The 24,329-nt window shown below is 47.0% G+C and overlaps 1 protein-coding gene and 1 long non-coding RNA gene across 2 annotated transcripts in view; one reads left to right on the top strand and one right to left on the bottom strand.

Annotated features, from left to right (window-relative positions):
* The window catches only part of TGM2 (transglutaminase 2), a 39,353-nt gene extending 37,272 nt beyond the window's left edge, over positions 1-2,081 (bottom strand). Inside the window, exon 1 of the mRNA XM_077169029.1 lies at positions 1,980-2,081. Coding sequence (XP_077025144.1) covers positions 1,980-1,989 — 10 coding nt within the window. The 5' untranslated portion in view covers positions 1,990-2,081. The remainder of the gene's footprint in view (positions 1-1,979) is intronic.
* On the top strand, positions 697-20,085 carry LOC143691091 (uncharacterized). The gene is made up of 3 exons (XR_013179343.1): positions 697-890; positions 18,624-18,705; positions 19,855-20,085. It is a non-coding gene; the product is annotated as an uncharacterized LOC143691091 (long non-coding RNA).
* The last annotated feature ends 4,244 nt before the right edge of the window (positions 20,086-24,329 follow it).

Here is a 24,329-nt window from a genome sequence, read left to right as displayed (position 1 = left end):
GCTGGGTGGGGACTGAGGGCTGCCCAAACTTCATAAATCTTGGCAAGGTCAAGACCGGGAAGACCTTGGAGTTGGGGGAGTGGGCAAGACAGACGTTGAGAGTTGTGGGGTCATTGGAGAACATCTGGCCCACCTGAAGACTTGCCCAAAGTTGGTGCGTCCACTGGGTCTATGGCCCAGGCCTCCCGATTCTCTCTTTGGAATCACCCCAAAAGTGAGGTGCAAGCAATGGGACGTGGCACAGTGTAAAAGTCAAGAGGTTTTGCATGGATAAACCTCACAGTAATTTCATTTACTTTAGATTCTATCACTAGCCCCTTTTTAGGGAAGGAAAAAAACATGTGGATCCAGGTCCCAGAGCAAGTGGCTGCTTTGAAATTTGGATCCAGGGCTGTGGGATGCTGGAGTCTGTACTGGTAAGCAGCTCACTCATAGGGCAGGGTTTGCGCTTCATCCCCCCTTCAACCCCCCACTCACTCCCTTGTTCTGTGCTGTTCTTTAGCCTCCAGCAAGTCCAAGCACAGGGGAAGCCAAACCCTGCAATCACAGCAGGAGAGACTTTAGCTGGCTACAAAGGAGAACTTCCTGCCGGCCTCTTGGGGTGAGGAAATGTGTCTGGGAACATCAACCCCAGAGAATCTTAAACAGGAAAGAGATCACTGTTACCCTCCTGGGAAACCTTGGAGAGATGGTCAATCCCTGGTCTGGGGCAGATGCGCATTTCCTTAGGCTATTGTCTAGCCTAAAGAAATAATGCCCGGAAATAATGACCAGCTCCAAATATGCAGAAGCACTAGGGGGTACAATCATAAGATTTCTGCACTGAGAAAGGACTAGAGGTCTTCCAGGCCAGCGTGACCCCTGCCAGGAGTGGCCACTGCAACGATGGGGTAAGTTTTTTTCCATAACCCTAGTCCCACAGTGTCTGTTTTTGGAGGTGGGGGTAGAAAACGGTACTGGGGGCAAGCGGCCACGCAGGTGACACGTCACAGCCATCCCTGAGCTGATTTTTGATCCCTTACAACACTGTGGGAGGCCCAGGGAGGGTTGGGGATGGGGGAACCCAAGACTGCACAGTATGTCAGGCAGGTTAATAATTCTACCCACTCATCTCTGCTCCCACCCGTCCCGTGGCCCTCTCCAAATTCCCTCTCTGGATTCCCTTTCCTGGAAGCTGCAGTGGGTGCAGAGGTCATCCTCAAGTGGACACTGGGTCCAGCAGTATTAGTACAGGGACATCCTTCATTACACTAATCCCTCTTCTGGAGAGGCAAGACAGTGTGCGTGTGTGTGTGTGTGTGTGTGTGTGTGTGTGTGTGTCTAGAGGGAAGGTCAGGCAGGATTAAATGAGCTGCATCCTTTCACCCCTCACAAATGCACCAGGGGCTGGAACTATTTCTCCCATTTCACAGGAGGGAAAACAGGCTCGGCAAGCGGCCCGGGACTCAGGTTTTAGAACTTGAAGGCAGGAAGGGACATGTCTACTCTCAGCCCACTCCCCCAAGAATGCTGGAACTTCCTCTTTGTCCCCCAGCGCCAAGATCTCCAGCTTGCATACCACCAGCCATAAGCTCACCCCTTCCGGGCCAGACCAAAGCCACTTAGCATGAGCCCCGCCAGCACCCCCTCCTCAGTTCCATGCCCCTGGACACAGCAGGGCTTCAGCCCTCACTAACAGACTGAGGATGGGTGACAGCGGTCCCCCAGGACAGCACTTTACAGGTTACAACGTGCCTTCAAGTTTCATCTCCTCATCTGATGCAGGGAGACAAGGGTTAATGATTATGTCCCGGGGAGGGGAAAGCTGAGGTCCCAAGTAAGCACCACAACCGGGACCCAGGAACCTCTCGCCTAGCCCGGCCTGCCGGCTGTTCTCCAAGCCCGCGGTCGGGACTGAGTCCCAGGTCGGTCCTGAGCCACTGATCCCCATTGCGCGGGCAGAATCACTGAGGCCCGGGAGGCGCAGCCCTGATACTCACCCTCGGCCATGGTCAGGCGGCTGGCGGTGGCTGCTCGGGCTGGCGGCGGGTCCTCCAGGTGCGGACCACTGGCGAAGGGCGCTGGCGGACCCCGCGCGCCGCCCTAACTTATAGCCGCTATGGGGCGGGGGCGGGACCGCGGGGGGAGGGGGCGGGGGCGGGACCGCGCGGGGAGGGGCGGGGGCCTGGCGAGCCACCCACGGCCGAGAGCGCGGCGGGCTGGGGCGCACGGTGGGCAGGGGAGGGAGAGGCGGCGGGCAAGGGCGCCCCCTGGGGGAGCGGCTGGACGCACAGTCAGACCAGGACACACAGACACACCTGGACATGTGGAGGCGGGACACACAGCGAGGCTTTGGGTCGTGGAGACGCCTGGACACCCTCAGATAGAAACACACAGACACAGACACACAATCAGACGAGGACACACAAGCATGCATGGACACGCAGAGATGGACCCACTGGCAGGTCTAGGACCACACACACACACACACACACACTCTCTCTCTCTCTCTCTCTCTCTCTCTCTCTCATTTAGATACAGACACACACATGGAACAGACACAGACACAAAATCAAAGATACACAGATGTGGACACACAGGGACGCAGATATGCTTCCACAGCAGATAAGCTGGACACACAAACACTCCCAGACACACAGATACTAGGACGAGGACACAAAATCTGCTTAGAGTCACAGAGACTTGGCGGGACACAGACTTAGCCAGACACACACAGGCAGGTACCCAAACACATCCTTGGACACACAACTAAACAACTGTCCAGATACACCTGAGCTCACACACACAAACACACACACAGCAGACGTCACAGACACCACCATACCCTTTGAGGTAGACATAAGGTCAGATCGGGGCACAGAGACATGCAAACATGCAAATACTCAGAGATGGACACACAGGCAGGCAGGCACTCACACACACACACATGCAGACACCCCTGTAAAGTCAGATACAGCCACACTCCCTTCAAACCAAACCCAGATAATCCCTATCACACTCCACATCACCCATTCATCCATCCTTCCTTCCATCCATCCATCCATCCATCCATCCATCCACTGACCACACAGGTCTGCTGTGTGTCAGGAGGAAGCAAAGCCAATCTCCCATGGGTTCAGTCTCTGACCCCTAGATCCTGCCCCCCTCGGGGGTCCCGGACCCCCATCCTGGGCCGTCTGACCCCCTGATCCCCTATGCTGCCCCTACCCACAGTGACAGCCCAAGGGGGGGGTGGGGTCCTGGGGAAACAAAGGCCTGTGCCCCCCCCCCTTTATCTGGAACAAATTCCGCATAGATTGATGGATTTGGGCTATAAAACTGCCCCCGGTTTCCATTCTTTCGTGACACATAATAAAGGGAATAAACTCTACTGCTTTAGTGGATGTTTGTCCCTCCGTCAAGTGGGACCTGCCTGGGACCTCAGCGGACAGACTCACAAGCCCTGAGCCCCTACTGGATCCTTTAAACAGTCCTAAGCAGCAGGTACTGCTCTTGCCCCATTTTCAGTTGTTGTTGCAGAAACTTCTCCCTGAGCCTGGCTAGAGCTTAGGGGAAGGATCAGGGGACGCGGACATTGGTGGAGAGGGCAGGGTGCGAGTTCTCACTCTGCTCCTGACTAGCACGGTGGTCATAGACAGGTCATTTGGTTCTCTAGGCCTCAGTTTCCCCTTCTTCAAAATGAAAGAGAAAACCCCTCTCTCACAGACCCGGAGTGAGACTCAACCACGGGTACAAGGTCGGGCGCCTGGCACGTGGTGAGTGCTCGGTGACTGAGCCCCTGAGCCTGGGAGCGGCTGCCTGTGTGCCCCAGAGGCCAGACGCAGGGACGCAGGAGGCGAGGCCACAGTTGGGCTCTGTGGAAAGGAGGCCACAGGTTGTGTAGTCCTGCCCCAGAGGGAAGGATGGATGTTGCTTTGTTCACCCTTTTCTATTTGCAAATGGCATGTCCTTCTCCACCTGGCACTGATTTTCCCTTATATCCAGCAGCCTGGGAGCTCCCTGGAGGACAGGAAGCCACATGAGTCTTTTTACTCTTTTTGACCACGGTGCCTGCACAGTACCTGGATCCCTGCCAGCCCCCCCGAATGGTTGATTTGAAGGATCATCAATATTTGTATCAGCAGCATCCCCGTTGCTATTGTCATTCCCTCCTCTCCTTCTAGGCTTGGTTCATCTCACATCGTGGGTATGTCAGACTGCCCTGGGTTTAAATGCCTGCCCTCTCACTGTGTAGCTTTGAGCGAGTCACTTAACCTCTCTGGGCCTCCATTTCATCATTTCTAACTGGGAATGATAACCATCCGCACTGAGTGAGATAGTGCGTGGAGAGGACTTAGAACAGTGGCCACATGCAGTCAGTGCTCAGTGAATGCTGTCTGTGAGAAGGATATTCAGGTTACTTCCGGTACCCAGCACAGGGCTTGGCACGGAGCCCCAGACTTGTCCCAGCCCCAGCCAGCTGTGTCCTCTTCTTTTCCTCCTCGTTCCACAAAACTGCGGCCACCCCAGTGACATGGTGCCTTGAGCAATCCCAGGATGGGGCCAGTTGGGGTTAGGCTGGCTCCTGAGAAGGTGGCAGGCAGAGGTCAGCACTGGGCTGGGCCGGGGCCTGGATTCCAGACCCCGTGATCGCGGCCCCTTGTCTCACTCTGGGCTCAGCTTTCCCATCTGTCCAGAGGGGCTGGGAAACCTACCTCATCACCTCACTGGGCAACTAAGGATTCAAAACTCTGTTTTACTGAGGAAAAATCTGCACCCCAGAAAGGGGGATTGGGGAATCACGTCCCCAGACAGTGCAGGCAGGGAACCTTCGTCATCCCATGCAAGGGAAGTGTTGTGCAATGGTTAGAGCAGGGCCTCTGAGGTCATTCTTATCTGTGTGACCCGTAGCAATTTACTTGGCATCTCTGAGCCTCAGTTTCCTCCTCCATAAACTGGATGTAATAATAGTATCCGCTTCTGGGGGAATTAGAGGCATTGCCTGAACAGTGCCTAGTATATAGGAAGCGATCGATAAAAGTTCCCTAAGACATGATGATGCCATTAAGAGTCGGGACAACCTTTGCCCCTAAAAAGGGAAGTTCTTATGTACAGGTGTAGTAGATTGCAGACAGGAGAATATTTGGGAGGGGGGGTCTCATCCTCACCTCTCAGTAGCTTTCACATCCAGGGCCACTGAGTCCTTGAATTCCATTAGAGAGAGTAGTCCTTTATTTCCACAAAAATTTCTAGGCCTCGAGATGAAGACAGAAGTGAATTTTTAGAAATTTTTGAATGAGCCAGTACCAACCAGTTGACTCATTTAAATCTCCCAAAATGACTTTTGTGATTTGTTAAATAGGGAGCAGAGAGGTGAAGTGACTTGCCCGAGGCCACAGGGTCAGGTGGTTGGGGGTGGGGTGGGGTGGGCAGACCCTGGCGCTGGCTCAAAAGCCTGTGCTCGCTCTTCTGTGGTTCAGAGGTCAGTCCTGCCTCCCGCCAGCCCCCGGGCTCAGGGGCCTGGGTCACATCCAGTCCTGTCCTCAGCAGGTCAGGCCTCTGAGGGCTGTGGTGCTATTTCTAACTCTTGGTGTCTAGTATACAATGGATGCTCAATAAATGTTAGTGACATGAGTGCCAGAGAGAGGAAAATCAGAGAGAGTTGAAGAAAGACTAGAAGAAAGGAAAGGAGGGAAAAAAGGAAGAAATGGATTAAGGTTCAGAGAACTTGAGAAACTGTCTGAGGTCACACAGCATAATTGGACTCCCAGGCAATGGCTCAGCTCAGATGTTCCCCAGAGACAAGGGGCCCCCAGGCCAGAGGTGGCCCTGGCCTGCTGAGTTGGGACCAGAGGAGGGGGGCAGGGACAGTGGTGGGACCGTGAGGGGACAGTTGTAAGCCTTGTTTTCTTGACTGGTCAACTAGTGACTAACAGAGGATGAACAGTGTCTGGCAAGCCCAAGGAGGGCAGGGCCAGATTCGCTTGGGGTGGGATGGGGCGAGGTAAGGGCGTCAGGACGGGGGACTTGGGGAAAATGTCAACAGGCCGCCGTGAACTTTCAGGCCCTTTGAGTGAGAATGTGGCGGGTGGCCTGTCTGGGCAGGATCTGAGTGTGTCAGCCGATGGCGACAGAGAACAGGTCTGGGGAAGAGCTACCCTAAGTGCCCATTTTGCTGATAGAGAAACTGGTCTGGTCATCTCGTGCCCACTGGCAGCCGCTGCCTCTGGCTCCAGACCCAAGCCCTGCCCCCATCTCTGACCCCCCCACAAGGTATCACCCACTCTGTCCATCCATCCTCCCTACCCGCAGCTCCTGTACCAGGCATGGGGTCGACTGGCTGGGTTCCAGCACTCACTGTGGTTCTTAAACTCTGTGGACTGTGGACACTTTTATTCACCTTTGGAGACTCAGTTTCCATTTTTGGAAAGTGAGGATCACATCCCAGATGTCACAAGGCTTGGGTGAAGATGAGAGGAGTTGCACAGTCAGAAGCAGCCTTCTGAGATATAGTGTGAGTTTGCCCCTTCCCCTCTGAAGCCCCCTAAGGGGAAGGTTTGTTCCAGTCTGCTTGGCATTCAAGGCCCTTTAGGTCTGTCCCAACTTACCCTCCAATCACGTGTCCCCCAGCTATACCCTAGATACTCACGAGCCTCACTAGACACTCTTCTTGCCCCCCCATGCATCTTGTAATGATCTACCTCCAGGTTTTTGTTCAAGCTGTGCCCTCTACTTGGGATGCTTTCTTCTCTTCACTTGTCAAAGTTTTATCCAGGCTTTAAACCTCATCCAAAGGTCCCTTCCTCCCAGAGCCCACCCAGAGAAGGACCTCCGTCTTGTCCCCTCCACCCACTCACCTCAATCCCAGCACAGAACACAGTCACAATATGCTTGTATAAGGACCAGTGTGTGTGTGGCTGTCTCTTCATTTATTGAGTGACTGCTCAATAAACGTTTGTTGAATGAATATGTGATCTGTATATGTGTGTATGTGAAAGACAGAGTTAGCCAGGAAGTTTTGGTTGGCTGGGTTTTTGGTACTGGATATCCCTGGCAGGATAAGGAGTTGGTGCATGGTGCTGAGGTTTCTCTCAATCCTTTTTTGTCTCCATCAGAGATGTGAAGTCTAGGTCTGGTTTAGCCTCCAGCGGCATGTCCTACAATCCTAAGAGAGACACTGGGAACTGAAGCACGGGCAGATCTGAGCTTGGGGATGTCTGGATAGTAGAGTAGAAAGATCCACTGCCAAGCACGAGAGAGGGCTAGCAACGTTCCTCAGATCACCCAGCAAAGTCAAGGAGAGTCAGAGTAGGATGTCCAAACGCTGCAGACAAGAAAGTCCTAACCTTGTGCCATACTTTCCCCCACCATCCCCCCATTGTGATGTTTTTTAAAAGATTCTTTTAAGTTGCATTTGGGTATTGCAACATGGAGCGGGGTGAAAGATGAGGCTTGAATGGTGGAACCAGTGGTACGGTGGTGTGACCGGGACCCACACGGGGTCAGGTGGCCCTAACCCTGACCCTGGCCTCCCTTTTACTGGCTGTGTGGCTTCCCAGCCTTAGAACCTCTTCTGTAAAATGAGACGCAAAGCCTCCAGCCTGCTAAAGGCAGAAGAGGAAGTAAAAACCACACCCAAGGAGATTAGGTTGATTCTATTGTTGTCATCCCCCCACGAAGTGGTTCCAGTTCTTAATTCCAGATGCTCCTGGGAACAGGGAGTTTTAGGATTTGGGGAGAGCAGGGTCCTCGCCATTTCAGGCGTCAGGATTTGCTTTATTCCTAGGAAAGCTCCCTCCAGACCCATGCTCACTGCCAAGAACCACTTGACGTCCGATCCTAACAAAGATGGTCACCCGATGCTACAACCCCAAAAGACGAGATGCTCCCCCATGAGGGTCAAGGAGGAGAAACATATGAGGGTGTCAGGAAAACTGCACAGGCAGGACCGGGAGCTCTGACCTTGGGAGATTTGGGATCGGGGTAAGCAGTGCCACTCACTCCATCCGGCCTCTCAGGGTCGTGATGGTGACCCACAGGCGTCCCATTAGTAAAGGGACTGTGTGACCTGCATGTAGGGCCCACGACACACCGTCTCTCCTGCTCTTCCAGCGCGGCGAGGGTCAGCCACAAGGACGCAGGCCTGGGAGTGCTGCAGAGCTAGGGTTTGAGCCCCTTGCTTTCCTTGGGCGAGTCACAATTTTTCAAGTCTCAGAGATAACACTGCCTACTTCATGGGTTTTGGGAGGATTAATGTTCCCGGTGGAGAGTTAGTACTTAAAAAAAAAAAAAAAAGCCATTGATTATTCGTCCATAAAAAGGAACAAAGTACTGATTCATGTGATAACATGAATGAGCCTCAAAAACATTACGTTAGTGAAATTACACCATATGAAAGGAGCCAGCACCAAGGACCACCTATTATATGATCCCATTACATGAAATGCCCAGAATAGGCAAACCCTTAGAGACAGAGAATCTGGCGGTGGTTTCCAGGGGTTGAGGGGAGGAGGGGCCGAGTAATAATGGCTAATGGGTGTGGGATTTCTTCTTGGTGTAAAAAAAATGTTCTAAAATTAGATTGTGATAATGGTTGCACAACTCTGTAAATATACTAAAAACCATTGAATTCGACACTTCAAATGGATGAATTTTATGTTGTCTGAATTGTAGCTCAAAAACATGGTTTAACAAAACAATGATTGATTAAAAAAAAAAAAAAAAACCAGGACTAAAGCTCAGAAAACCTCTGTAAATAGTGTTCCATTCAAACCTTTGTAAATATTGTTCCATTCTCAAAACAACAACCCGAAAGAAACACTTGCCCGGAATGCCCGAGGAGGTGGGTGCAGGCATGCTGTCCCCATGGGAAAAAGCAGACACAACCTAAATGCCCAACAGCAGGGGATGGATAAATAAACCATCCCCTGGAGACTGCACAGCAGTTAAAAAAGGGAAGAGGAAGTGCTCTGTGCATGGCACAGAAAAAAAATTCCAACTCCAGGCTCTTGAGCAAGAAAGCGAATTTCAGAACATTCCCCAGGGTATGATTCCACAAGACTGCTCACTTTTGATGGGAGCAGATTAGTAAATATATGTAAAATTATAAATGTAAATGCTTGGAGAAGGTTTGGGCCATGATTGGAAGGCAGGGTAGTAGTGATTAAAGTTGATTTCAGTCTTCTCTCTGAAAGGTGATGCATTTTTTTAAGGGAGAAAATGTCTTTATGTATCACTTGGGTAAATAAAGATTTAATTTTAAAGAGATAGGCACCACCTATTTAACACTTAGAATGGAGCTTTTATAAGGACAGAAATACTCCAAGATAAAGAAATTCTGGAAGAATAGAAAAACTACAAACAGAGAAAATAAATGTGCCAGAAGAAAATTCAGTCGACCCACAAAAAAACTTTTGTCAATTTTGGCACCGTCTTAAAAAACCAAACCCACAACCACAGCACAAGAATAAAGTAGAGTTCACGCTGATAGTACCCACATCTGAAACTCGGAATTTCTAAGACTGTACACTGAGTTTCTGTTTACCTCCCAACTCTGTTCATGTCTTAAGATGCTCCTGGAGCACACCGTCCCCCTCCTCCCTGAAGTTCAAGGGAGCGCTTGAAAAATCTTTTACTTTGTGTAAATTGAGATTCAGAGAGGTGAAGTGACTCACGCAAGGTCACACAGCTTGGAAGGAGAGGAACTGGGATGCCAAAGACCATGCTTGTAACCAATGCTGCTAGAAGATTGTGCAAGGGGAGTTCGGCCTTGGGGTAGGTGACTGCCTGAACTCCCACGGCCGTTTAGGGCTGCCGGACACAAGGGGACAAACAGCCCAGATTCCACAACCTTCTCCTGCGTCTCCTTCCCCTAAGGCTGAGTCATTGCGTGGGTCTGGCTGGCACACCCAGTTCAGTCAATAAAAGCCAGGTACACTTTCTTTCATGGAAATAAATGATCCTCCAGGGCTGTGGCTGAGCTCGTCCGACTAAATTGACCGCTTGTTTGGCTAAACTGGCCGCTTGTCTCTCCTGCCCGTTCAGAGAGCCCTCGAGTGATTGGCGCCTGGACCAAGGCTTGTAGGTCTGAAGCAACTTGGGTGCACCCAGCTCATCTGAAACCTAGCCTTCCCATCTAAGGGAGGGGGCTGCAGTCTCTGTGTCCCATCGTCACCAGGGACGGGTGACTCGGCCTCACTCCTAAAAGGCCAGGGCACGCTTCTCCAGGATAGTAAATCACAATACCTACAAGCCTCTAAAGTTAATGGAGACCTCGGTCAAAGAGAGAGCTGCTCCACTGCTTTGCCTCTGGGTAACTGTCCTTTCCTACAGGCTAGAACAAGCGGTCACATCCCACCCGAAGCCGGGCTTTTAGCTTTCCCTGTGAGGCTTTTGTTTTGTTTCATTTTGTTTTTTGTATGCCGTATGTGGAGTCAGATCTCATTCTTTTTCCACGTGAATACCTGTTGTTGCAGCGCCACTGGTTGAATGTTTGTTTGTTTCTTTGTGTTTCTTAGTTTCTTTTGTTTGCCTGTTTTGGCCTCCTGCGTGGCAGGCGAGAATTCTGCCACTGAACGACCCTCACATCCCCATTCCTATGAGTTCTTTTAAAAAACATTTTTATATGAAATATAACATATATATACACAAAAAAGGCAATAAATTTCAAGGAAATTGAAGCAAGGAGTTCTAGAACAGATTTCAGAGTTCGGAATAGGTTTCAGTTTCACAATTTTAGGTTTTACCTTCAGCTGCTCCAAAATACTGGAGATTAAAAGCAATATCCATATAATAATTCAGCAGTCATACTCATTTGTTAAATCCTTCCTTCTCTGTTGTAACTCTACCTTCTCCTTTGATCCTTTTCCCAATCTTTATGAATAGTTAGGCTCTGCACATTCTAACTTTTCCATGTTGGGAGGGAATGTCGATAATATGGGGTGGGGGCTGAATGTTCTGGAGAGACTGGCCCCTCTGGGTTTCAGGACTTAACTGGTCTAGGAACCATCTGGAGGTTATCGGTTTCTGGAAAGTAAACTTCGTGCGTGAAACTTTTGTAGAATCTCAGATGGAGTGTTCATCAGGGTTGACAGGAGTGGTTTTGTTTAGGGTTTGAGAAACCATGGTGATTAGAATATCTAGCCAAAGCTTACGTAAGAGTAGCCTCCAGAAAAGCCTCTCAACTCGATGTGAACTCTCTTAGCCACTGACACGTTGTGTCCTGACCCCCTTTGGTCAGAAAGGCGCTGTTGATCCCATGGTGCCGGGCCAGGCTCATCCCTGGGAGTCATGTCCCACGTGGCCAGGGAGAATTTCACCCCTGGATGTCGTGTCTCACGTAGGGGAAAGGGTAATGATTTTACTTGCAGAGTTGGGTGTAGAGAGAGAGAGAGAGAGGCCATATCTGAGCAACAAAAGAGGTTTTCTGGAAGTAACTCTTAAGCATAACTATAGGTAGGCTTAACTTCTCTGCTACTTAAATAAGTTCACAGGAGAAAACCTCAAGATCAAAGGCTTGGCCTATTGATTTGGGAGTCCCTAATCTTTGAGACAGTATCAGGAGTTTCCCTGTGGTAAAGCTTAATAGTTCCATATTTTTTTCTGTTCCTCAAGGGACATTGCCAATATTTTAAAATTATCTGCCCAGCATACTCAAGGATGTATCCAGGTATTACATTAAGCTATACAGAATTACAAGCCCTCATTCCCATTCTGGGTTCCAGGTGTTTGGGTTGTTTAAATGAGCTATCCAGACAGGTTGAGTTAGATTACATGCTACAAAAAATGTAGGTTTTGCACAAAATAAACCTCTCTTCCTTTAGTCTCATACAGTCAGTGAAGTTTTAAAATACAGACACTGTCATCCTTACCCCTGCACTCTGACTTACCTTAGTCCCTACCTGATCAGCTTTGTTCTCACCTCTAATTGAAGCCTGATCTCTTTTTTGGTTTCTTTACAGCTGTTGTCTGTAGCAGTGCTGACTTTCAGAGCTGCAGAACCCCAGCTCTGGGTCTCAGGTGTCACACAGGTAGCCAAAGTTCCAGGGACATGCCGTGTTATACAGAAATAGCACAGCACCTCAGAATCTAGACAGAGCACTTACACCTCCAGACTGAGTGTGACTGTTGTAAGACCTTACAATCTAGGCCCCAATTTTCCTATAAGAATTTTCTAAAAGATACCAAAGAATAGTTTTTCTTTTGTTTCTGGCTTATTTTACACCACACAATGTCCCCCGGGTTCACTCACCTCGTTGCACGTCTCACAACCTTGTTCCTTTCTGTAGCTGTACAATATTCCATCGTGTTTAGACATCACAGTCCGCCACTCTACTTCTCAGTTGATGTATCCTTCGGCCACCTCCATCCACTGAGCATCATGTGTAACGTCTAAAGTCAGCAGTCCGTGTCTCACATTCTCCTCACTGAGTTGTACAATCATCAACGCTCTCAATTTTAGAAAATTTACATTGCTCCAAAGAGAAAACTGATAAACACACCCTCACCAACTAGAAACTCCAAACCTCCCCTTAAACCTTGTACCCCCCCACCCCCACCCCAATTATTTACTCCTGGTATTGCTGTGGCACTGTTGATAGCTCCCTGTTAAATACAAACTGTATCATGCACTAGTCGTTTCCCCCCATACCCCTCTATTATTTATTCTGTGTACAAGATTCAGACCTTTGAAGTAGTTCATGCAAGAACTTAACTTATATTTGTAGTGTTAATCAATGGGAACCCCTTTCAGTCATGTTCACCTTCAATATGGCAATATTACAGACCTACTAATGAACCGCCTTCACGCCTATCCATTCCCTTACATTTAACTCCAATCTCATTAGCTGATGGTTCACCCATCTCCAGCTTCTGTGGAGTTTTGTTCTTTTTTTTAAGTCAGATAATTTGAGCTGTAATTTACACGCAGTAAATTTCCCCCATTTTAGGCATGCACTCCAACGAGCTGACAATCTTATACAGTTGTGTAACTACACCATGATTATGATATAGAGCATTTCCCTCACCTGCCAGAAGTCCTGTTGCAGGCGTTTCCTTCCCCCAGCCCTCTGTCTATTCAGATCTTTTTGCCTTTTCTAGAATGTCATAAAATTAGACTCATGCCTGCCTTTTAAGTCTGGCTTCCTTCACTTAGCATAATGCATATGAGACTCATCCCCATTGCAGCAGTATTAGGAGTTCATTCCGTTTTTATGACTAAGTAATATTCCACTGCCTGGATGGATCAGTTTATTGCTACAGTCACCAGCTGAAGGACATCTGGGTTATTCTGGGTGATTAGAAACAACATGGCTATAAATTTCATGTAGAGGTCTTGTGTGGACTTATGTTTTCATTTCTCTTGGGGTGAATCCCAGTGAGCCACTTCTGTGCCCTTTCAACTGACCTTATTATGTTAAGCTGGCCAGCGGTTGGACAGTTGCGTGCAATCAAAGAGCTGAACGGATATACCTGCTTATCCCCTATTTAATTCTGCCAGACCTCTGTGGAGCTTTAGGGATTATCATTCTTATTTTACCAAGGAAACTGAGGCTCAGAGACCCTAAATAACGTGCCCCAGGTGACACAGCTGGATCTTGGATCCAAATCAACGTCTCCCCCCAGCTTCCTTTCTAAATCCCTCATATTCCGGGTGGGAGGCGGGCGGCTTCGCAGAGAGGGCCCTTCTACATGCTAGCTGACTGCTCTGGGCCTCACTTCTCCTTTACTGAAATGACAAGGCTGGACTAAATAATGCATTTCTAATGTTGTGGTTCTATGAGTCAGTGATTTCAACCCGCTGCAACCACGAAGAGTGGGGTCACCAAGGCCTTCTCTGATCAAGAATTCCTGGGAAACGGAGCCCAGCCCTCCTCCCCCACCCCCCACCTCGGCCCCTCAGGACGCCTCCTGGGCTGCACCCAGAGCTGTCTGACCCCTGGAAGAGCAATTTGCACTCCTTGCCTCTCAGGCGTAAAAGAAAAACACACCTATCACATTGGATTAGCATCAGCCCTGTTGTGGAGAATCTTCTAAAGGACGCTGTCCTCTCTCTTTGCTGAGATTTTTAGAACGTTCAGATTTCTAAACAAACCTGACAGGTTGGTTTTTTGCTTTTTGTTTTTTTTTCTAACTTTTTGAAATACAAAGAATCAGTCTGTGCATGCTCTGAGGGCTCAAATGAGATGAACCCTGTCCTTTGCTAAGGGCAGTCGAGCTGTTGACATGTGCTGGGGGATGGAGAGATGAGAAGGAGCGGACCTGGGGCCTCAGGGTCCAGCAGCCCCTAACTGTGCAACCTTTTGCAAATATCTTCATGTCTCTGCCCCTCAGTTCCTGCCAATAATGGGGTAATGAGATAACCACCTTGCATGGCTGTTAAGAATAAGTGAGCTATTGCCCAGCCTGGTGTTGACACAGGGGAAAGCTGTGCAAATATTGGCTGATTGTATTACTCTTATTACTTCCAAGAGCTTTGAGGACTCCATTCCGTTTGCAGCCTGTTGCTGGGATCATTGCACAGGTACCATGTGCCAGGCTCTGCGTGGAGAATTTTATGCCTGCTCTTGCTCTGTGTTTGTGTGTTTTCTCCCCCGTATGGCCCCACAAGGGTACTAAGTCTCCCACATCTCAGGTGGTCCTTCCTCTGTATGATGAATGGACGCATCTCCCAATTCCCAGATGAGACAAATGAGGTTCAGAGAGAGCAAGGCGCTCACCCCAGTCACTGAAGGATGTTCCAAAGCTGGGTTGAGCCTTGAGGTTGTCCAGGTGAGTTCATACTCGGTCTCGTCCTTCCCCGTTGGTTCTGGGACCCCATGTTCTGACCCATCCTGCCAGCAGCTGCCACTGCCCAACACCATGGATCACCTCCACTCCCCATCCTCCGTGCCCAACCTTCTTGGCTGCTGCCGGGTACCCCTGGAAAAAGTATATCTTTCTAGACCAGCCCTTCCAGAAGCTCACCGGGACAGCCTTGGTGGAGCTCAGATGACCATCCATTGGGGCACCCCAAGGAGGCAAAGGCCGGCGGGACCCTTGGGCCTCCCGCTCTGGGCACTTGGCCTTCATCAGTCATCCCTTCCACCCCCACAGGGAGCTGCAGACTCCAGCTTGGCTACCTCCAATGGCTTTGTGTTAAAGCTTCACAAGATGGGGAGACTGAGGCACTTACCCAGGACCAGGCCTGCCTGGTTCCATACCTGATGCTTTTCGAAAAAATTCCTTCCCCTTGTCAAGGCGACCAATTGTCTATTGGGGTGGGAGTAGGCAAGTGGGAAGAATATGGAGGAGGCTGGGGCTGGTGTCCAGGTGGGTGAGGATGCAGGCCTGGGGGAGGGAGATGGTGGGATCTGTTCACACCTCCATAACTTGCCCATGCTGTTCCCTATGTTTGCTTATCCTTCAAAGCTCAACCTCAGGGTCAGATGTCCCAAGGACAATCGCCTTGGCAACAGCTGCTTGCCATCACTCACTACACACTTACTGTGGCAGGGCTGGGGGGCGGGTGCTGTGCTTTACATCTGTCATCACCATCCCCAGAGGAAGCCCAGCCATCCTCGTGGCTTTAGATACGGTGTATGCTGATGACCCCACATTTGCAGCTCCATCCCACATGGTGTTCCTGTTTTTCATACCAGCATCAGATGCCTCTTCCACTGTCCTGATCCTTCCCTCTTCTGGCCTCCCTTAGTCCTCATCCTAGTGGATGGCAATGCACTCTTCATTTGTCCCCAAACCTTGGCATCAACCTTGATTCCTCTCTCTCTCTCTCTCTCTCTCTCTTTCTCAGATCCCATCCTCTTTCTCTCTGAAGCATTGGTTTCCCCATTTGTCTAGCTAGGTATGAGAAATGAAGAAATGGCTGGTGCTATCAAGCATTCTGGAGTCTCCTCTGATCCTCACAAAGACCCCAAGGGGGAAGAGGGCCAACCATTACCAGGTACCCCATCCATTGGCAGTAAGTGTGAGGCAGAAGTTGGTTCTTGGTAAGATGGGGACACTGAGGCCAAGAATCTAACTCATTAGTCCGGGTGTGGTTCTGCAATGCCAATTGGGACTCTCATTTTCACCACTCTAGTCCTTACACTCCTCTTAAAGCGACCTCCTCTTAAAGCTGTTGCAATGGTCCCAGGACCTGATGGGTGTACAGGAGGGGCAAGACTGAGTGATTGATTCAGCTTTCACCCTAAAGGCCCTTGGGCATGACCTAAGCTGGCACAGCTTCAGCAAGGCACTCAAGACTGGCACTTGGGAAAGGTTATACACCTTTGGCATTTGGCCAGGTTTAGGTGGGAGAAGCACTTCTGTGCTAGAGTCAGGAATGTCTTAGAAACTCAACTCTCAGGGTCCTTGAGAAAGACCCAGGAGTCCCTCAGGCACCTCACAGTCACCAAGCCTGCATTGGTGCCTCCTCTGGGCCCAGCCCTGAGGGAGGCCCTGTGGAGGTAGAGAAAGGAAGCTGGCATGTTTTCTTCCTGTGGCTTTAACAGAAATAAAGTGGTTTTTTTCCTAATTGATATTAATGCTTATTTATTATTCAAAATTTAGAAAACATAGACCAGTCTAAAGAAGAAAGTAAAAATCACTCCACGTATCACCAGAGAGGACAACTGTTAGCATTTTGTTGTATTTCATTCAGTATTGATATATCACATTAAAGTATGTATGTATATATATATACATATGTTTAATTTCTAAAAATGAAATCACTCAATCATCCAACAAATGTTTATTGAGTACCTACTGGCCAAGCATGACCAAAGCAGATGTGCTTCCTGCCTTCATGAAAGATGCCTGTAAGTACTTTTTTGTCACCTGCCTTTTTTTTTTTTGACATGTGTTCAGCATCTTTTAAAGTCACAGTACGTATTTTCTACAATATTTTTCATGATTGTCTAGAACTTCATCAAATAGATGAACTCTAATTTATCAAACCCTTTTTGTGGCACATTTCAGTTGCTTTCCCTTTTTTTTTTTTTTTCAATATTGCAAACGGTGTTGTCCCTGGAGCCATGGGTTCCTATGGTGATTGACTCATTTAGCATTCGTTTCGGCCTCCTTCAGTTGCAGGTACAGAACAGAGAAGACGGCACTAACTGTATTCCCTTGTGGCTAGGGCTTCAATGCGGTCACTCGCACTAAATGCTCTTGGAGCCAAAAAGGTGGAGGTTATCATCTTGCTACTTTCCCTGCTGCGTAGAGTTGCCTATTCTGGACATTTCATATAAACGGAATTATGCAATATATGGTTTCTTGAAATGGCGATTTATGTTGGTTGCACATTTCTCCACGTCCGCTCCAACACTTATTTTTTATTCGTTATTCTTATTACAGCTGTCCTAGTGAGCGGATAGTGTCATGTGTTCTTGTGGCTTTTATTTGCATTTTCCTATTGACTGATGACCTTTTCATATGCTTATCGGCTATTTGCATATTTTCTTTGGAGAATCTATTCAGATCCTTTACCCATTTTTAAATTGCGTTATCTATTTTTATTTTTGAGTTGTAAAAGCTCTGTTTATTTTCTGGGTACAAGTTTCTTATCAGCCATGTGATTTGCAAATTCTGTGTTATCTTTTTCACTTTCTTGATTATGTCCAGTGAAGCACAAACATTTTACATTTTGATGAGGTTCAGTTTATCTATTTTTCCTTTTGTCACTTGTGCTTTTGGTGTTGAATCTAAAAGACCATTGCCTAACCCAATTCACAGAGATGTATGCTTATGTTTTCTTCTAAGAGTTTTATGGTTTTAGCTCTTACATTTATGGCCATTATCCACTTTGGGGTCCTTTTTGTGTATGGTATGAGGAAGGGTTCAACTTCATTCTTTTGCATGTGAATATTCAGTTGTTCTAGCACAATTTGTTGAAAAAACTGTTCCTTCCATGTTAAATTGTCTTGGCAACTTTGTCAAAAATGAATTGACCATAAATGTGAGGGTTTATTTCTAGTACCATGTTGTTATGATTACTACCACTTTGTAGAAAGTTTTGAGTTTGAGAAGTGTGAGTCTTCATGCTTCATTCTTCATTTTCAACATTGTTTTGGCTATTCTGTATCCCTTGCATTTCCATATGATTCTAGAGTCAGCTTGTTGATTTCCGCAAAAAATCCAGCTGGGATTTGTTAGGGATTGCATTGAATCATCTACATATTGATTTAGGGAGTATTGCCATCTTATCAATATTAAGTTTTCTAATCTATGAAAATAGACTGCCTCTCCACTTATTTAGATTTTCTTTCATTTCCAAAGAAATTCTTCCTTTCATTTTTGGATGATTCATTGCTGGTAGATAGACGTACAATTGACTTTTAAAAAAAAATTTATTTATTTATTACAATTGACTTTTGTATATTGATCTTGTATCCTGCAAATTTGCTGAACTTGTTTATTTATTTATTTATTTTTTTAATTTTATTTTTTTAAATACCAGAAAACCACCTAACAAACGCAAACTTTCCTATTTTGATCATTCCTGAACTTGTTTATTAGTTTGAAGAGTCTTTTTAGTGAATTCCTTAGGATAGTCTATATACAATATCATGTCATCTTCTAGCAGAGAAAAATATTACTTCCTTCTTTCTAACCTAGATTCCTTTAATTTTTTTTTCTTGCCTAATTTCCCTGGCTCAAACCTCCAGGACAATGTCAAATGATAGTAGCAAGAGAGGACATCATTGTCTTGTTCCTGATCTTAGGAAGAAAGCATCCAGTCCTGCACCAGTAAGTAGGAAATCAGCTCTGGGTTTTTTGTAGATTCCCTTCATCAAGTTGAGTATTCACTCATTTTTTTTTCTTAAGACTTTTTTTTAATTTTTATTAATTTTTAAATTAAAAAAATATATTACAAGAAAGAAACACAAACATTCTTAACATATGATCATACTGTTCTACATATATAATCAGTAATTTACAATATCATCACATAGTTGCATATTCATCATCATGATCATTTCTTAGAACATTTGCATCAATTCAGAAAAAGAAACAAAAAGACAACAGAAAAATAAAATGAAAATAGAAAAAAAAATTATACATACCATACCCCTTACCCCTCCCTTTCATTGATCACTAGCATTTCAAACTGTATTTATTTTAACATTTGTTCCCTCTATTATTTATTTTTATTCTGTACGTTCTACTCATCTGTTGACAAGGTAGATAAAAGGAGCATCAGACACAAGGCTTTCACAATCACACAGTCACATTTTCACTCATTCTAAGGCACTGGTTTGTTGTGTGAATTGTGACTATTTTCAAGCCCCTTTGAAATGCTAGTCATTCTTCTTTGGCCATACCCATAATCTGGGTCACTGTGAAGGTGTAGCACCCACAAATGACCAAAGCACCCCAAATGAGTGCTGATAAAATGAGGTCTGATCAGCAGAGAAAAAGAGAGAGAGAGTGTCACCTCCCTTGCTGTAGTACGATGCTCCTGATCATTCATGGAACCCGAGGTATACCTGGCTCTTTGGTGATTGTAAGAATGTTGTGGATTTCTTTGTGAGTTTCAGCTAACCTAGTGGGTCTCAACCCTGTCAGCTCAAAGCTCCCCCTCGCTTTTAAAGACATTTAGTGGGAGGCACAGCAGATATTCAGAAAAGTGCACATAAGTGTGCATCTTGATGAATTTCCACAAAGTGAACAAAGAAACAGGGTCTGTCCATCACCCCAGAAGTCCCCAGAAGTCCTTCCAGCTACACAGTAGCTGCCCAAAGGTAACCCCTCTTGTGACTTCTAATAGCATCAATGAGTTGTGCTGGTTTTAGAACTTTATATAAGTGGAATTATTCAGTAATGCTTTTTCGTGTGTTGGCTTCTTTCACTCAATGGTCAAGTTCGTATGAGATGCATTTGTATCTTTGTGTATAGGTGTAAATAGCTCCTTCTTCATGCTGTGGAGAATTCGATTGTGCAGCTACACTCAGCTTATGTATCCGTTCAGCTGTGGATGGCATTTGCATTATTTCCAGTTTGGGACTATTACAAATGGTGCCGTTGAAAACATTCTTTGCATGTCTTTTGGTGAGCATGTGTACATGTTCTCGTTGAATATAAACCTAAGAGTGTAATTGCCAAAGCCCTAATTTCACATCAAATATCTTTATGCTCCCTTACATTTTAATTTCCTGAAATGAAATTCATACATGGTAATTTACTGACGTACGTAATCTCTATACAATGCCCAGTCTGTAATATAAAGAAGAAATAAAAGGGAAGTAATTTATAATAAAATAATGTGTATTTCAATATGCTTGAGGTATAATGAAGAAGTCAGAGCCATAGCCACCCATAATTAATAAGTTTGGATTTCAGAGATGTAAGCAAATCAGACTCCATTGCACATGAGAAGTTTGGGAAAATGAAAGGGCAGGAGGTATGTGTGGAAACAAAGATAAAAGCTGCTCATAGGACAAGATATAACCAAGTAGACTTTTTTGTATCTAATAAGAGAAAGAAAAAACTTTAATCAAAGTAAGGAGAACACCTCAAGACGCATTACAGTTTATCAAGTGGAGAGAATAAGGAAATGTGGCATTTTCAGAAGTGAGGGTGAGCCTCAGAATGTAATGATAAATAATGCTCATTTTATGACACAGGGCAGTGACGAAGTCACACAGAAAAACGCATCTTCCTCGAAACCCCACTGCCCAGCAGAGGGGTGCATTCAGCCTACAGAACCCAGACAGTCCTTTGTTACCTCATCCCCCACAGGAAACTCACCAGTGGATCAGTCATAAAAGGAAGCTTTACATCCAATGTTACGGTGAAATCATGTGGTGCACCCATGAGGACCATTTCCAAGCAAGAAAAACAACAGGTAACCTAAAAATAAATCATTCCACCATGCAATTTCCAAAGCACAGATTCAAAACAACCATCACCACAGAAATTCAGTGCGATTTCTTATCTCTTTGTTTATTTACTGATATTTGACCCTAGGCCTATAAAAAGAGTCACACATCTTCCTCTACTAAATATTTGCAGTGGGTTTCACTGTTTTTGCAGTAGCTGCATTCACGCCCTGAAAGTCTTTTTTGCTAAATATGTGGTTGGAGGTGGTCTAATCAATTGGCTAGATAGACTGTAGAACGAGAAAATTATATGATAATTGAGTCACTGTCCTTATTCCATTTACGTTTCCCTGTTGATAACAACCTTTTATAAGTTACTCAGTTTTTCACATCATTTCGCATAAAAACATCTCAGTACAGCAGTGTACTAAAGCGTGACCTGTTTGTATTTTTCATGGGTTTTCATCTGGTGGACATTTGAAAATCATGAAGGATGCGAGGCAATTTTCTGCTGGGTAGGACAGTTCTGTGCATTGTGGAATGCCCAGCATCCCTGGTCCCTACCTCTTAAATGTCAATAAAGCACACACACACCCCTGCCAATTATTGTGACAGTCAAAAATGGCTCCATAAATTTGTAAAATGTTCCCTGAGAAGCAGTACCCCTCAATTCTACTACATAAGAACTCCTGACTTAAATCTGTTTCCTTTCACCCTGCCTTCCTTGTCCCAAGCTCATTAACTTGGCTTTTAGTGCAAGTGCAAGGGTTGACAATTGCTCTCAGTACATTGTGCTTTTTAAATTCAGCCCATCCGTTCTACCAGTAAAGGTCTTTGGACATTCTTGTTCTGATGCAAGACGTCTTATTACCCCTCCCAGCCACGCTGAAATAGACTGTCTTTCCCCTTCAAATGATGGCTGGACTTACTGACTGGGGCAGAGCCCTGTGACACTTCTAGGACTTTCTTCAGGCCAGTGGTGAGCTGATATTTGACATCTGGTTTCTGGTTCCTTGTCTATGTCATAGAAAACAGCTGTTTCACCAACTCGTTCTTAGAATGCTTAAACCTCAGAACTCCTCAGGGTGTAAGACGGGGACTGTGCAACTCACAGATGTGATCCAGGTCACTGGGTGATTCAGAGTGAGAGCCGGGGCACAGCAGGCTACCCCAGGACTGACCCATCCCAAGGCTCGTGGGATTTACATTTCTCTGAAGACTGCTCAGCGGCCCCAGAGTGGACCACGCATTGCTTGATTTAGCCTAAAAAGGGGTGGAATCCAGGGGCCTGCTCTGGCCAAGTGCACACTGTCCACAAGCCTATTTCATCATCTGGCTTGGATCCGGATAGTGGGCAGGGAGCCAGCGTTCTGGGGAGAAGATGGGGTGAGCCGGCCACACTGATCAGATGGGACAGAGTGGGGGACACAGCCCAGATGAGTGACTGTGCTTCAGACCCAGGAACATAATCTCTATCTCCAGGCCTCAGTTTCCCTATCTGTAAAGTGGGGGTCCTTCCTCTTCTCTTGCTCATCTCCCAGAGGTCTCAACCAGGAGCCAACAAGGAGGATGGTGAAGGGTTTACAGAACGTTCCAAAGGCATCATCATCTCCTCGGAGTGATCTGGAAGCCATCAAAGGGCTTGGAGCAGAGGAGGGATGCATCTGGCTTAGGTTTTTAACAAGATGCTCTGGATGCTGCGTGGGGAATAAACCACATGGGGTGGGGTTGGGGACCTGGAGCTGATTGACCAGCGAGGAAGCTATTGCAATAATGCAAGCCAGAGATGACGCTGGCTTGGACCAGGGAGTAAGTGGGAGAGGCAGCGAGAAAGGGTCAGGTCCTGGATAAATCTTGAAGGTAGAGCCACATGTTTTGCTAACAGATTGAGTAGGGTGCATGAGAGACAGACATCAAAGCCGACTGCAGGGTTCTGTCCAGAGCCTGGAGGGATTTGTTATTTCTGGGGTGGGAAAGCTGTGGGAGGAGCTGGCTCGGTGGGGGGGACAGAAGTTTGCTTCGGGGTGTGTTATGTTTAAGCTGCCGCAAACATCCAAGTGGGAACGTCAAATGTCAACTGAGAAATTGGGATTTAAGGGATGAGTTTGATGACTGCATCATTATATAGATATTCCTTTTTGCTCTCTGATGTATTAGAATAGACAGAAGGAAACATCTGAAATCTTGGAACTGTAATCCACTGCCTTGCTCTCTGGTAATGACTGCATAGCCTTATCTTGTGTCCTTGCGATTGTAAAACCCTTGTGACTACATCGTCACTCGTACCCATTTATCCAGTTTTTCAACTTCCGAGGCTTGTGATCCCTAAAGTTAGCCCATAATGTTTATTGATGAAGGGTCTTGGGTCAGCCCAGAACTAACCCACCCCAAGTCCAAAGTTATCTTGATAACTGAGGCTGGATCTAACCAAAGTGGGCCCACCTGACATGCGCAGTAGCTTAGACTTCACCTACGAGTCACAATACTTCATTATAATGTGAAAAATCACACCCATGGTCATATCAAGGCCACCTTTTCTTACATACGTTCTGTGACTAAGCAGGTACTCAGTCTGCGTCTGCTTAATAATTAGATCACCTTTAATTACGTCATCTGGGGCCCCTGTGCTCATCGTGCCTGTCTTTCGATGCTGTAAAGCGACCAGAATTACCGCAGTTTGGGCAGACAGATTTGGGGGCCGATGGACCATCTGATCTCCAATGTATGCCTAGTAATAAACTCCATCTCTCTTTGACACCCTTGTTTCTCAGGAACCGGTCATTTGAGTGCATTGGGCAAAACAGTCCACCGCCTTTGTCCGGTAACCCTGTGGCTCCACAGTTCACCCCTTCCTGGTAACAGGAGGGTCAGGACAGGGTCCCTTATGAAACCATTTCCTTAGAAAAGGAAAAGACAAAAACCCAGCCAAAAAGCAAACACTCAGAACCCACAATGAGCAATCACACCCCTCCACCATCCAACATTTGAGCTACAAACTCAGATAGGAAATCTGGGGGTGGCTTGGCTTCATGCATTCGTTTGTTCATTCACCAAACATTTGTTGAACCACCTTATGTGATCCTGGCCCTGGGTTGGATGTTAGGAATTTAGCTCGGACCAAACCAGTTGCAGTCCTGCTGGAGACAGACGAGTCAAGGGACAACTACAGCTCTCGGGTGGGATGAGAACAGGAGATGTGGGTCTCAGAGAAGACAAAGAACCCAGCCAGGGCAGGGGCACAGTCAGAGAAGGCTGGTGGTTTCAGTGCTGCGCTCGGAAGGCCGGGTATGACTTAGCCAGGCCAGGTGAGTGCACAGGGCAGGTGGAAAAGCCGAGAGGAACAAAGGACTGAAACTCCTTTAAGGAACTGCAAGGAGGCCTGTCTTGAAGCCAGGCTTGGGGAAAGATGAAGCCTGGGCCAGTCCACGCTTCCCACCTGAATCCCAAAGCTCAGGTTTCTGAGTACCCCAGGGCCTGCTCTAACCCAGACTAGGGTCAAGAGGAGGCCACGGGGCTGCTGGGACTAAGCCAAGGATGCTCAGGGAAGCTGAC

The sequence above is a fragment of the Tamandua tetradactyla genome, chromosome 1 (genome assembly GCF_023851605.1).
Source record: "Tamandua tetradactyla isolate mTamTet1 chromosome 1, mTamTet1.pri, whole genome shotgun sequence".
Lineage (NCBI taxonomy): Eukaryota > Metazoa > Chordata > Mammalia > Pilosa > Myrmecophagidae > Tamandua > Tamandua tetradactyla.
Note: the sequence above shows the minus strand (reverse complement) of the source record. Positions and strands in the feature narration are given on the sequence as shown.